We start from the raw sequence: 13,922 nt of genomic DNA on the forward strand, positions 1-13,922 counted from the left end.
ATTATCAAAATTTATTTAATTTTTTGTGAGACACATTTTCAAAAAAAGATATATGTTAGGATATCCCAAAAATAATAAAAGTTGGGTTTTAGAGTCGCACACCCTCTTTTATTTTTTCTTTTGTGTCAAAACAATGGCAAAAAAAGTTTCATATAATTTGAACAACGACTACCTGTCTATGGCAACTTGCGTCTGAAAGTACTTCTGAAAGTCCAGCACTTGTACACTGCGCCAAATCAAAAAAAAAAAAAAAAACTTTTTTTAGAAACTCGAAATTTTATGTTGATAAAATGTTGCTTTTATGCTGAACATGTACCACAAAAACATTTATTCAAATTAAAAACATGTAGGTATCCCACACTAGACCTAAAATTTATAATTTTCTTCAAAAATTTCTCCAAAAATCTAACATTTTTTAAAAGAAATTTATTGTTTAACAGCTTTTTCTCGAAGAGGACTGTAATAAATTTTGCCTCTGAGTTCTATTCTGTCTTGTTTGTTTTGTTAATTTGCTACTTTTACTTCTTTATGGATTCGAAGTGACTTCGAATCCATCCACCGATGATGCCAGCCGCAGAGCTTGACAAAACGTTTGGTGTTTCTTCCTTTTCATTTAGACCACGGCCAATAAGCCAGAAAAGTCCTGTCTTCATATTGACGCCGGCCGTGAATGCCTTAAGCAGTTTTTGCTACTTTTACTATTTAAACTGTCTGATGTTCATTCTGGTTGCTTTTACCAGATGTCTTTATATCAAAAACTAACTATTTTGCATTGAAAAAAAGGCTCCCTGTTATCCCAAAACATGTTTCATTAGTAATGTGCTAATTTTGTGCATCGAAACATAGTTGATTTCCTTCCATTTACTTAATTTAACTTGATTAGTTATGGGCACATCAACTTGAAAGGATCTTGAGTATCTTAATGGGGTCGTTTCCTTCAGTCAAAAGTACTACTTTTAGTCACTAAAGTTGATAGAATAAGCAAAAAAAAAAAAATAATAATAATAACATGGACCCAGAAAATTTTTTCATTTTCCTAACAGTTATTTTTTAATTAGTTTTTTTAAATGTTTGACTTTTCAAAAAAGATGTGGTCTTTATGACATCAGAAATGATGAGCTTTGCCGCGCATTCATTTGGCGCCCTGAATGTTTAGGCTTGCTGGCTACTGCGTTTCCAAAATTATAATAATCAGGAAGCGAATTAAATATTGCGCTCTACGCTTTCTATCAACCATATCATTGCCTATACAGGTGAGTAAAGAAGCAAATAAAATATTGCGCTCTGGTTTATGGCAACAGTGAATGGCAGTTCATCATTTGTGACATCATATACAAAAGCGTACACAATAAAATTGCACCGATTAAAATAATTTTTTGAAAATATTAATCTTTATCAAATTATTTAAAAAATGGTGAGATCCTATGTTTTTTAGCATGCTCTTTCCGAAAAAAAAATACTTCTAAAATTTTGAAATGACCCCATTACTGACAAATGTATGCTTAAATGATGAAAAAGGCTAAAGAATGAGTATATATCATGGGTGCAAGACCTTCCGTCTCAGGACGGATTTCCGTCTTGGACAAAATTTCCGAGACGGAGGTCGGGACGGAAAGAAATTCGATGACTTTTCTTTCAGTTTTTACTAAAAAAGAAAAATTGAGAGTTTGAAACATATGCTTTAACCACTAGATTGTTCCTGATTTTTCAAAATAATCGTCTCTAATTGAAATTTTAGCCTTTTCTCTTGCTATTTTCGATTATCCTTTCGTTTTTTTTTTTTCATTAGCAGTTTTTTTTTTTGCAAACTTTACACGCATAAGTGAAAATTATCTGCGCTCTTAAAATGTCTTCAAGTTGAATCTGAATCATCGATTTAGAGTGATTGCTGACGACATGAAATGTTTACACCACAACAAAGGGCATCCAAAGGGAATTTTAGAAAGAATCGGGGTGAAATTTTAAGCTGATTTTGGTTTGAAACATCGATGGACAACCGTTCCTGCAGTTTTAACAAAGACTTGAGGAATTACAAAATTCCAATGTCATTCAATACAACATTCGCTAGAATGGAAATAGGGGGGGGGGGGAGAGAAAGTGAAAGGAAACGAGAAAAATAACGGCAGCATGAGTTTGCGAAAAACCCTGCTCTTGCAAAAAGGGTAAGTTCGCAAATTAACCCACGATATTGAGGTCTTAAAACGTTTATATCTTGGACAATCTAAGAGGGTGGGGGGGGGGGGGGGCTACTCAAGGGCTGCAGTATAAAATATTGAAAAACTGAATTGAAAGCCATTTCTGAAGCTAGGAGTGCTTCAGGATTTCTCCTCCGCAAACTCTTAAAAATTTGAAAGTCAAAAATGTTTAGGCTGTCTTTAATGATGTAAAAGTGGGGAGGGGGAGGTTTAAAAAAAATAGAAAATTGGAGTATTAAAAACACTAATTTAGGCAATTTTTGGTGAATTTATGACAGATGGTTTTGGTGTTCTAACATGAAAATGTTGTAGCTGATGTATTAAAAACTATTTGAGACAATACTTAAATGGACCTAAGAGAAAGGGAATTTGGGACCCTCTCCCGAAAAGTGTTTGTAATTGAAGTTATAAAACTTTTAGGTTGTCTTTAGTAATGTCAGGGGGGGGGGGGGGCTCTCTTTAGGCGAAATTCCGAAAGTAGAGTCTTAAAAGTGCAACTTTAGACCGTCTTGGGGTTCGGGGTCCCCTTTCCCCGAAAATTATTCAAAGCTAAAGTATTCAGAACCATGGGCGCCCATATGCAAAATTTAAAGGGGGGCTCAGATATTTTACCCATGGTTTAGCAAGATATTTTCCCCTTAGAGACCGATTTCAGTACAGATAAGAGTTATTAAAATTTGATATTTTTGATAACCTATTCATAATAGGCTGGAGAAGAAATGTTTTTCAGTTTTGCAAAGAAAAAAGTACTAAAAGCAAGGAAGTTCTAATTTTAAAGGGGGGGGGGGACTTGAGCCCCCACTTGCCCCCTGTTTGGGTGCCCTTGTTCAGAACTCAGCTTTAGGTCATCTTTGGAAGCCTTAATAAGGGGGAATTCGAAGGCTTTCTCTCAATAAATTTTGGAACTTAAATTCTTAAAATTTCGGTGATGAAAGGGGGAACCGCAAATTTAAGTCAAATTAAGTGAACTTAGGGGCAGGAGTTCGGGTGCTTTCTCCCCTGAAAATTTCTCCATGCTGAAGTATTGAAAGGCTATTTTGGCTATTTTTGAGTGAGTTAAGAGTTAGGGAATTCAGGGGGGGGGGGGGGTCTTTCTCGAAACATTTTCGAAATTGAAGTCTTAAAATTTTGGGTTGTCTTTGGCGATGCGGGGAGGGGAGTTGCTCTTTCAATAGAAAAATAAATCTCAAACACAAACTTACATTGCCTTTATTAAACACAATGAGAGGAGGGGGGGGGGATTCCGTCGCCTAGCCCGAAATATTTCCTTTTCTAAAATTTTAAGGGCTCTGTTTTGGGCTATCTTTGGATGACTTAAGGGGTAGGGTATAGGAAGCTCAAAAAGTTTCTGAAATTAAAGTATTAAAACTTTTAGGCGGTCATAAGTCATGTTTTAGGTAAGGAAGGGTACTATTCCTAGAAAAAAATTTAGAAACTGCATCCTTAAAAATTCAAATTTAGGACATTTGTGGTAAACTCAGAGGAAGGGGTTCGGGAGTTCTCTTCCGAAAATTTTTTGATGCAGAAATATTTAAAACGTTACTTTAGGCTATATTTGAGGGCCTTAAGAGGGATGTGATTCGGGTGCCCTGCCTGGGGTAAGGATTCAGTTACCCTATTTCTTTTTTTAATTAATGAATATTGTAAAGTATACCTCGTCTAAAAAATATATCTACTTTACTGAAGCGGTTTTTTTATTGCTGATTTCACCACCTGCTATCTAAAAAAGAATTATTTTTCAAATGAAGACTGTATGGGGGAATGGTGCCAGTCCATTATCATTAGTCGCCCATACCCTTCCTCCACCTTTCCTTCTTTTCTGGTGCTACCTTGGGAAACTTTCCGATCGGAACTGATTTATGTTGCAAAAGTGAAAATCTTATGTCCCAAGCGATCTTATTGCTGACTGCAATAAAAATGTTTACGATCGGTAAAAGCGAACGCTTTTACCCCTTCCTTTTAAAACATCGTCTAAAATTGTGTTTTTGGAACTTGAATTTCGAAATATTGCTGAAGTAGGGTTCCTAAACTCAAGCCCTTCGATAATGCATTCAAAAAGCATATAAACGTATGAAAAATGGAGTGCAATTTCGTTTTTAAAGCTTCAATTTCGGGAAGAGCCCAGAGCGCCCCCCCTTTTTCTCTATACATTTTTGAAGGTCACCCAATATTGATTTTGGGACTATCAGTTTGAAATAATTGATGTAAGAGTCCCTAACTTTACCAAAATGGCCTACCATTGCGTTTTTTGTACTTCAATTTAAAAAAATTTCTGGAGGAGAGCTCCCAGATCTTCGTTATTGGCGGTTTTTAGGTTTTTGGAATTACGATATCAAAACGCTTAAATATTACAATTTAAAGACTTAAAATTCAAATCAAACACAGATTCAAAAACTGGCATTGTTAAAATCTACAACATTTATACACATAAATTTTCCCTTTAGCACGTATGCTGGGAAGGGGGGGGGGGGGCTGAAACTATTTTCAGTCTTGAACACATTACCAAACTTGCACCCATGGTATATATCAATAAAACTGAGATCTGATAAGAAATAGCAAGTCCTTAAGAAAAAAATCCTTCAAAAACTTAAATCCAAAGAAAATTCACTTAATGGTGACTGAGAAACGTTAGCACTCTAAATAACGCTGCAGATAAAAACTTATGTTTGGAATAAAAATGGAAAAGGTGTTCTTGAAAGATGCTATTTTGAGAATTCATTGGTGGTTTTCTTGGAGTATCAATTACAAATATGATATTGACTGTACAAGACGAACCTCCCTATTACTGGTTGGGTGCCCATAACTAGTCACTTCCTCTATCTACTTCCTTGAGACAACCCTTGTAAAGTCAAAAAAAAATGTGATGCTGTGAAGTGTACAATAAAGGGATTTTATTTGAGAACCAGCTGTTACGCCTGACTTTGCTCAAGTTTTAAGTGCAATATGTTAATTCAAAGAAGGGGACAAATAATTAAGAAAAAGATTTAAACCATCCATTGCTATAGTTTCAAAACTAAAATCATTAATCATATGAAATGAGTAATCAATATTATGATAAATAATCCCACTAAATTGTTTATTGTTTCATGAAAAAAAAATTTGAAACTGAAAAGTGGACCAACATGCCCCAACTCCCCTTATATGTTAAAAGTATTTTCCTCTTTACTAGAGAAATCTTATAAACTTGTTCCTAGAATTGGAAAAAAAATTCTTGCTCTGTATTTTGAAATAAATAGAAATTGTATCTTAAAAAGAAGTGAATAAATTTTATTTCCGAACTTCCGTATTGTTTGGTATTTTTTAAAAATACTTTTTTATGTTTTGCAAATAGAAAACATTATTAAATGAAGATGATTTATTTAACAACCTTATGGTCCATGATGAAATATTTTGTCAATTTAACATGTAACTCTAGGACTGTCCATCTACAGGATAATTAAAACATAATTTAATCATTTTTGTGTGATATTTAGTGCTTATAATTTTAAAATGTTCATTTATATGGTGTGATACCACGTATAATAAAATGGTAATTTTATACATTTTTTATTTAGCAAACTTTTTTGGTAGATTTTTTGACTTTGTCAAATAGAGGTCTGGTTATATTATGTTAAACTATTTCCTAGGAGGGTGAAGTTCAAAGAGCAAAAGATCAACTTGCAGCAAGGCTTGATGCACCAAAGGAATCCTCTGTATTAACAGAAAATATTAAGTAATAACATCATTCGATATATTCATAAATTTAGTAATATCTTTAAAACTCATATACTGTATTGTGAGTAGATTTACCAATTGCTTCACTTTTTATCCATAAATCCAGTAATTTTTTATTTATATGGCAGATCAAAGTTGAATTTGTTTGTATCAAGTAAGGGAAAATGTTTTTCAGAAACTTAGGCTAACTAGAGAAAAGGAGCATACAAAATACCAATTTCAAGTGCAATCAACTATTGCTATACACATGAAAAGCTCGTCAATAAAATAAAAACGCTATTTTATTTTTTGCTCCAATATGTTTAGTTAGTGCTCCAATAATAGTTAAGTGAGGCAAATAAGTTTACCAACTGATTCAATCCATCTCCCATAGATGTGATCTCCCTTGTATGTGATCTGGTTTTTGTTTTACAGGTACTCAAACTAAAAAAAAAATCCATTTTCTGTTATTTGTTAATCTTAATCCACATTTATACTTAATTCTTCAGTAAATTGTGCCTGTTACAGAAATCTTTCAATCTCTCTGAAAATTCTCAAATACAGTAGACCCTCTTTTTACACGGGTTTATTTTATATGGTTTCGATTATTTGCAGTTTAAGATTTGATACCTTTATTTATTTTACATGCATGAGTTTCGGTTTTACATGGATGTGGCACCACAAACAGAGAAAATTTTCCCCTCTTCCAAAAACCAAACTTGTAAAGATTGCAGATTACGCATAATCAATTGCATTTTAGTGTGCTAATAGTCGAGCTTGGGCCACTGGAGACATTTTATATGATTGGTTCCAGAGCTCTTTCCAGAAGAAAACTTATTAATATCACACAGTTCAGAACTATCTGGAAGAAGAGCTTTTAGGAGTGACAAAGGAGGCCAAAACCAACGAGGATACCGACGTCGGTGACGTACAACCGAAAACGTTCACATTGAAAATTTTGAGCCATTTTTAGACAAGAGAAATGATCTTTCCAATTTGTTAGTGAAGGAAGATTCTATCATAGAAATGATGCAAGTGATCATGGATGTGTTAATGCTCTGCAAAGAATTACAGAGAAAAATTCTTAATGACTGCCAAAAGACTATCATAGTCAGCTCCTCTTTATAAACAGAACATGGAATTTATGTTTTCTTTATGCATAAAAGTTGATATAAGTGCACATTAAACTTATTATACAATTGGTCATCACTAGAATGAAGTATTTTGTTATCTACGGAACCAAACCAATATTTTAACTCTAGTATTAGGTCTCAATTTACGCGGTTTCGATCTATGCGGCATTTCCGTGGAACGTAACACCTGCGTAAAATGAGGGTCTACTGTATACTGATGAAAGCATGAAGATTTAATGAAAAATTACTTGAAGTTTATCTTGAAGCATTTCTTTGTGCTGAAAAATATGAATTTACTTAAGCGGATTTTTCATTAGGAGGCAAGGGTCCTATTCAATAATTTAAACATATGAAATAACCCTAAAGGTGTGTTCTATCATTGCAAACAAAAAAAACTGATGTCTTTTTTTGTTTTCTTGTTGTGTTACATAATATATGCGCCTTAGTATTGAGCTTTTTGAAAAAATGTTTGTTAACCTTTTTTTCATCACATTTCGCTTAAAGGAGTCTATTTAAAGGGAACTTAAATTTCCATACATCAATTTTTATCCCATTTTTCGAAGGTAAATTTTACCATCACAAAAAACAAAACATACCTAAATTTTTGTTTCCGATTGCATGCTTTCACCTTCTTCATTGTTTCTAGGAACATAGCTCTATCACACAGAAGTGTCATTCTCTCCCTCATATACCACACATATCATTATTTCTCTCTCCCAATTCCCTCTATCATTGCTTCCATTTTTAGGAGCACAATGCTTCAGTTACCATTTTTTGATTTTTTTAAACTAAACTTTTGAGAAAGGTGTAGTAAATTTTTTGACGTTTGCAAAAAAAAAAAAAAAAAAAAAAAAAAAAAAAAAAAAAAGGAACAACTCTACTAAAAACCAATATATGAGCATCTAAAATTTTGCAAATATTTTCATATGCAAAATGAAATATAAATTTTAATCAAATTAATTCTATGTAGCTGCATTGGTGTTTCAATATATATGTAGGTGAGGTAATCTAATTCATTAATTCAACAAATGCTTCATTAGTTAATAAACTGTATGAGCAAATCTGACAAATTGTTTTTGGTAATTGGACATTGTGATGCCTGTCTTTATAGTCTCTTGTAGCTCTATGATAAAGTTTGACTGTTATCAATCATCAATTTTTATCAAAACTAGGTTAAGTGCATGTTTTTACTTAGCATCTTCATTGTTGATACTTTATACATGGTGCGTACATACTCGTGGGACCCTGGGAAGCTATTTGGAAAAAAAATCAGTTTGGAAGGTACTTGGAATTTCCGAGATTTTCTAAATAGTCCTTGAAATTATTTGCGAATCAAAACTAACGCATCACTGATCATGTTAGAAAAAGAAATCATTACGTTTTGCCTCCAAAATGTAAAAATAACTGTTGCCCCCCCCCTATGGCCTTGCTGAAGTGCTGCAAAAATGTCGCGGCTCCTTCTGGTAGTAGAATTCATTCAAATGTCACCACCAGTAGAGCTCTCAAATTGCACCTTGAAATAAGTTTGTTTGCTCTCATAGAACTCTCTTAACTGACATAAGTTTCGCTAGGCGTTTCCGTAAGATTTTGCCGCTGTTGGTGTTATTTCCAATGTTACCAGATGCGTGATTGTACCATACGTTTCACAAAGCTGAAAAATGGAAGAATCGCTAATATAATTTTGAATAATGTTTTAAAATGTCTCGATGATAAATTTAAAAAAAAACATTAAAAGTTGAACAGTTTTTTGATGTAACAGTTATGACATGCTGATTTGAGTTATTTTTTAAAATTTTTGATAGAAGTTACAATTGTTTTTATTATTATTATTATTAATTTATTTTTTCATCCAACCAAATGTTAGATGTGTATAATCTGGCTACACTACAGTTATTTGCATTGCCTTTTTCCGATCTTTTCCTTTAGCCGAGGTTCACCTCCATGTCTTCTATCACGTGTAGTTGTTTGTTACAGTTTCGTTCCAGCTATTATAAACTAGAAAATTACCCTTCAAGGTTTGACGGGTGAAAATTGCTTCTACATATGAACAAAGCAGTTTTCTGCTTGGTGATATTTTGATAGTTGAATTGAGCCTTAAACTCCAGTAGATAGCGTTCATTGCTGACCACTTTTTGGTTTCATCATTTCCTTGAAATTAAGGCCCCTATCCATAAGAGCCGACGCATCAGCTTAAGATCAGCCATTTTGGATTGGAGTGCATGTTGGAGTGTGTTGTCTTTTCTGGCAAGGTATCGCGTTTGTTGAGTTTTCACTGCGAACAATTGTTAGTGATGAGGTGGCTTATTATCGATGAATTTTTGTTTTTAATTAGTTAATTATTGTATATGGAAAGATAGATTTAACTGAAGATTGATTCTGAGTGATTTTAAATATAAACTGCTATTTGCATGGTTATTTTGCTGTAAATCATAATTTTTTTTTTGACTCCTTGGATTTTTTCTAAGCTCCTTGGATTTTTCTTGCTAAGTCCGTACGCACCCTGTTTATAACAACGCTGTATTAAAAATAAAAATGCTTTCCTTTGTGCAGAACAAGTATCTTTCTCGATTTGAATCATGTTTTTAATCTGGCTTGCCTCTGATGATTTTTTTTAATTCCCCCCTCCCCCAGTTTTTAGGTTTTCAATTAGTTTTGTACATGTTTCGGTAAAAGTTTAATCCTTTAGTTTGTGTTTTCTTATTTGTTAAAATGGACGGAATAACTTACTTTAATGTAAAGTGCCAAAGTATCATTTGAACTAGTTTAGCATAACTGTGTTTCTTTCAAATCCAACTTGCTTGCTTTTCTTTGAACAGTTTTTGGTTGTTGCTTTTGATAATTGTTCGAGAATTTTCTCCTTTTTTGTGCTTTATATAATTTACGTCTATTAATCTATTTTCCTACGAATTCCAATGACTCCAAGATCATTTTAATCATAATATTGTAAAATGTTATTTATTTCATAAACCAGGGAGAAAAGGTGTGTTAACCCCACTTAGCTTTATTTTTTATAATATTAGAAAATATATTTTTTAATCATCTCTCATCTTCAAATGATATGTGCTCAGTTGAAATGTTGGCATTCAGGAAGTAACTCTAATTTAAATTTGTATAGAATGTAGTTCTCTTACTTGTAATCTAATGTCTTTGCAAGCTTTTATCCACTGAATTAAATAATTATTTCTGATGTTAAAAATTTTATTATTATTTTTGGTAATATATTGTGAGATCTATATTTATAGTACCTTCGACTACTTTGTATGTATTATCAGGGTCCAATACAGGTCAATTTAACCACTTCAAGGACGGATCTAGGACTACTTCAAGGACGGGGCACTATTTCGTGTTTGGAATTTCAGTTTTGAAAAAAATAAACAGTTTGAAACCCCCTATCATAATTGAATATCATTTAAAATTACATTTGTGGAACTACGGTTTCAAAAAATTAGCAGATTCATAATCAGAAATCATTTCTTCCTCTAATGTTACCAATCATGTTTTAAAATCGCAGCTTTAAGACCTTAAATTTGAAATATTCCGAAACATTTCCGGCTGAGAGCTTCCTTTAATTCTTCGCAGATTGTCTAAAAAATAATTTTGGAACTTCTTCGTCGAAAAAATGCTAGTAGAGTCTCTCAAGGGAGGGATGATTGCCCGTCCCTTGTATCCTTCCATGCACTGCTGTTTATTAATATGTTTAGAAAAATCATACTAGTAAATGAGTGCCTTCAAAAAATAATAAAAATGGCAGCTTCACAAAAATAATCATAAAAATCAGCACATTCACAAAAGTAATTAAAAAGTGTTTGTCTCACAAAATTCCCCATTTTGAATAAAACTGCTTCCCAGCTTAAAAAAAAAAATATTTACTCATAAAAACAGGATGTTGAATTGGTTATCATGAACGTCGTATGAGTATGAATGTTTTCTGGTGTTTTAGTCCATTTTTCGTTTGTATGTTGTAAATAGGCTTGGACGCTTAGATAATTTGATTTTTCAAAAATCTTGAAGACATCTGTTTCTGGTTTGTCATTTAAAAAATAATTTCTCGAATTGTAAACAATGAAGCATGCTGAGCCGAAATAAAAGTATATAGATGCTTTTTTATTTGTTCTTTTTGTTCCCCGAAAATCATGTTTGAAATAGAAACCTAATGAATAGATCCTACTCAAGGATTTGCAGAATACAAATTTTTACGAGGAAGAAATTCTCAATTTACCAAATGGAACTCCGGATGTTGCAGAATGATAAAATACGAGCCTGCACACATAACTGCATCAAATAAGAAGGGGCAACAAGAACAATTAAAAGAATTATAATAAATAATTAAATAATGATTACAGTATTTCAATAGGGTCTCTAAATTTGCCAAACAGTCAAAATTGCTGAATAATAAGCAAATGTTTTGGTAGGTCACATTGATCTCCCATCAAGGCAACCCTGGTCCTAATCTGCTTCAAATCTGCTTGTGAAGTTTACTGCTATAGATTAATTGTTCATTCTTTTTTGCTGAGTTTTTGTTTTATCTTCCCATATTTTTGACTATTTGTAGGATTTGTGCATCATTATTGAAAACGTACTTTAGATAACATAGTACTTTTCCAAATTACAACTTGGTTGTTCTGTGTTTTACAAATATAATAATGATAAAAAGCAACTTTTCATAAAAATAGGAAACAGGTTAATTTTATAAAATAGAATGTTGATATTAAGTTTTCTCAAAAACAGGTAGTAAGATAAATTCTGCATTGGGCCCTGATTAAGAAAATTGCACGTTTTTCTATATATAATAAGATGTAATATTTTAAAAACTAGATCCCTGTCTGACGCTATGTCTGTTGAGATGATAGCAGCCATCAAAGCAAAACGTTTAGCCAAAAAGAGATCAACCATTAAAGGTGATGATGATGTGCCTCCAAATTACAATGAAATTCAGAGAATTCTCGACTATGATGTTGATGTTACCCGTGATATTGTTAGTAGAGAAAGACAGTGGAGGACACGTACAACTATATTACAGAGTACAGGAAAGGTAATTTTTAATTCAAATATTTTTACGAATATTTTAGTTTTAGTTTTAATGCGCAGTGCCATCCAAATGTTGGGGGACAAGTTGTATAAAACCTTACCCTGAGTAGTTCACATCATCGAAACACATCCACCTTCAAAATAGTCACCTTAAGCGACTATGCACTTCTGCGAACATTCGTTTAACTTTTGGAAGCACTCCTGGAAGCCATTTTTCACAAGGCCTCCTGCGATGCAGCTTTAACTTCATCTGAAGAAAGAAAGCAGCGTCCCTGAAAATGTTTTTTAACTGCTGGGAATAGGTAAAAGTCACACGAGGCTAAGTCCAATGAAACTTGGTGTTATTTGTTTGACATCCAATCGAATCATGCATGCTCAAAATAGAAGTCACCTTCTTTACCACGATGAAGTTAAAGCTGCTTCGCTGGAGGCCTTACAGGAGGTTGCGAAAAATGACTTTCAGGAGTGTTTCCAATAGTTATACAAACTTTGGCAGAAGTGCATAGTCGCTCAAAGTGACTATTTTGAAGGTGGATGTGCTTTGGTGATGTGAGCTATTCAGGGTAAGGTTTTGTACAACTTGTCCCAGAACTTTTGGATTGTACTATGTATTTAAAGAAATTGTATAACATTATGTCTTTCTATGAATTTCTAGGTTTTGGCGAAAAACTCGTACAAAGTTATCAATCGCAAAATTGAAGCTAACCAATTTCTTTTTTGTGTGCACTTCCTTTTTTTCTATCGCTGCAGTTATGAAATATTTTACAGTATATCTCTTAGTTTACATGTTGTATTTCGTTCTTTTTACAATGTCAAGCAAAAGATCTGTTATTTTAGAGTAGTTTAGGCAAAGAAAACGGCAGTGAGAAATCATTTGTTTGCTTTATGTGCTTCTGCAAACAGTATGTGGTGCAATCTTGCATTTTAAACACCTTGGCAGTAGAGCTGGGTGGCATCGGAATTTTAATACCGCGATATGTCGCTCTCCAGATATCGATATTTTCGACATATCGATATATTTAGGTCGCTAAATTCAACATTTTATGGAGGGGTGGAAGGAGGGGGTTGCAAAGCATATAAATGCAATGCCTAATTGCATTAGTAAATATCTGCAACAGAGAAAAGCCATCGCTATCTTGGTGAATAAATATTTCAGCAATTTATTCTAATAATAATAGCTACAGCAAGGATGCTCATATGTGTGTGTGGCGAGGGAGGGGGGGGGGGGGGGGTATGAGGCAGATTATACCACAGAAACTTTGGAGAAATTACTTTAGAAGAATTTGTCTTTTTATTAGTGAGTTGCAATTCTTAAGGGAAAAGAGGGGCTTGATAAAATTTAGGGGTGCTATTGCTTTTGAGGGATATGAGCACCTCTGGTTACATCATCTGCATAGAAACGTGGCGTAATCTCTGAACCCCTTATAATATCATAGAACATTGTGCTCAATTTTTAGGACTTCAGTTTTGAAAAAAAATTCAAGAGGAGAGCTTCAGAACCGCTTCTTGTCAAAATCTTCAAGTATGTCTACAATTGCGTTTTTTGAACTGCAATTTGGAAATATTGGGGGGGGGGGAAGAATTGATATCTATTTATTAAAACAAAAGAAACACGGTTCAGGGAGAGTCCCTTAGTTAAAAGGCTTCAATTTCTACAAATTCCCGCGAAGTCCCCCCCCCCCCCCCCCGTTCTTTCCCCTAACAGCACCAAAGACCCTCTATAATTGTGTTTTTAAAATTACAAGTTTCAAAATTGAGAGATTTGATGAGCAAATCAAAGTGATGGGATTTTTTTCCTATTGTGCCACCCTTATCTCCCTCTCCTTAAAAACTGTTTTCTTGTTGTGCCACTGTCGTGCGTTTGTGTTGTATG

The 13,922-nt window shown here is 33.5% G+C and overlaps 1 protein-coding gene across 1 annotated transcript in view; it reads left to right on the plus strand.

Moving 5' to 3' along the window:
• LOC129232088 (parafibromin-like) overlaps window positions 1-12,071 on the plus strand; it is a gene marked incomplete at its 3' end in the record, with an annotated part of 32,796 nt that extends 20,725 nt beyond the window's left edge. Inside the window, exons 6-7 of the mRNA XM_054866326.1 lie at window positions 5,822-5,907; window positions 11,837-12,071. Of these exons, the coding sequence (XP_054722301.1) occupies window positions 5,822-5,907; window positions 11,837-12,071 (321 nt within the window). The remainder of the gene's footprint in view (window positions 1-5,821; window positions 5,908-11,836) is intronic.
• Window positions 12,072-13,922: the final 1,851 nt, after the last annotated feature.

Source organism: Uloborus diversus, unplaced genomic scaffold, assembly GCF_026930045.1.
Source record: "Uloborus diversus isolate 005 unplaced genomic scaffold, Udiv.v.3.1 scaffold_1058, whole genome shotgun sequence".
NCBI lineage: Eukaryota > Metazoa > Arthropoda > Arachnida > Araneae > Uloboridae > Uloborus > Uloborus diversus.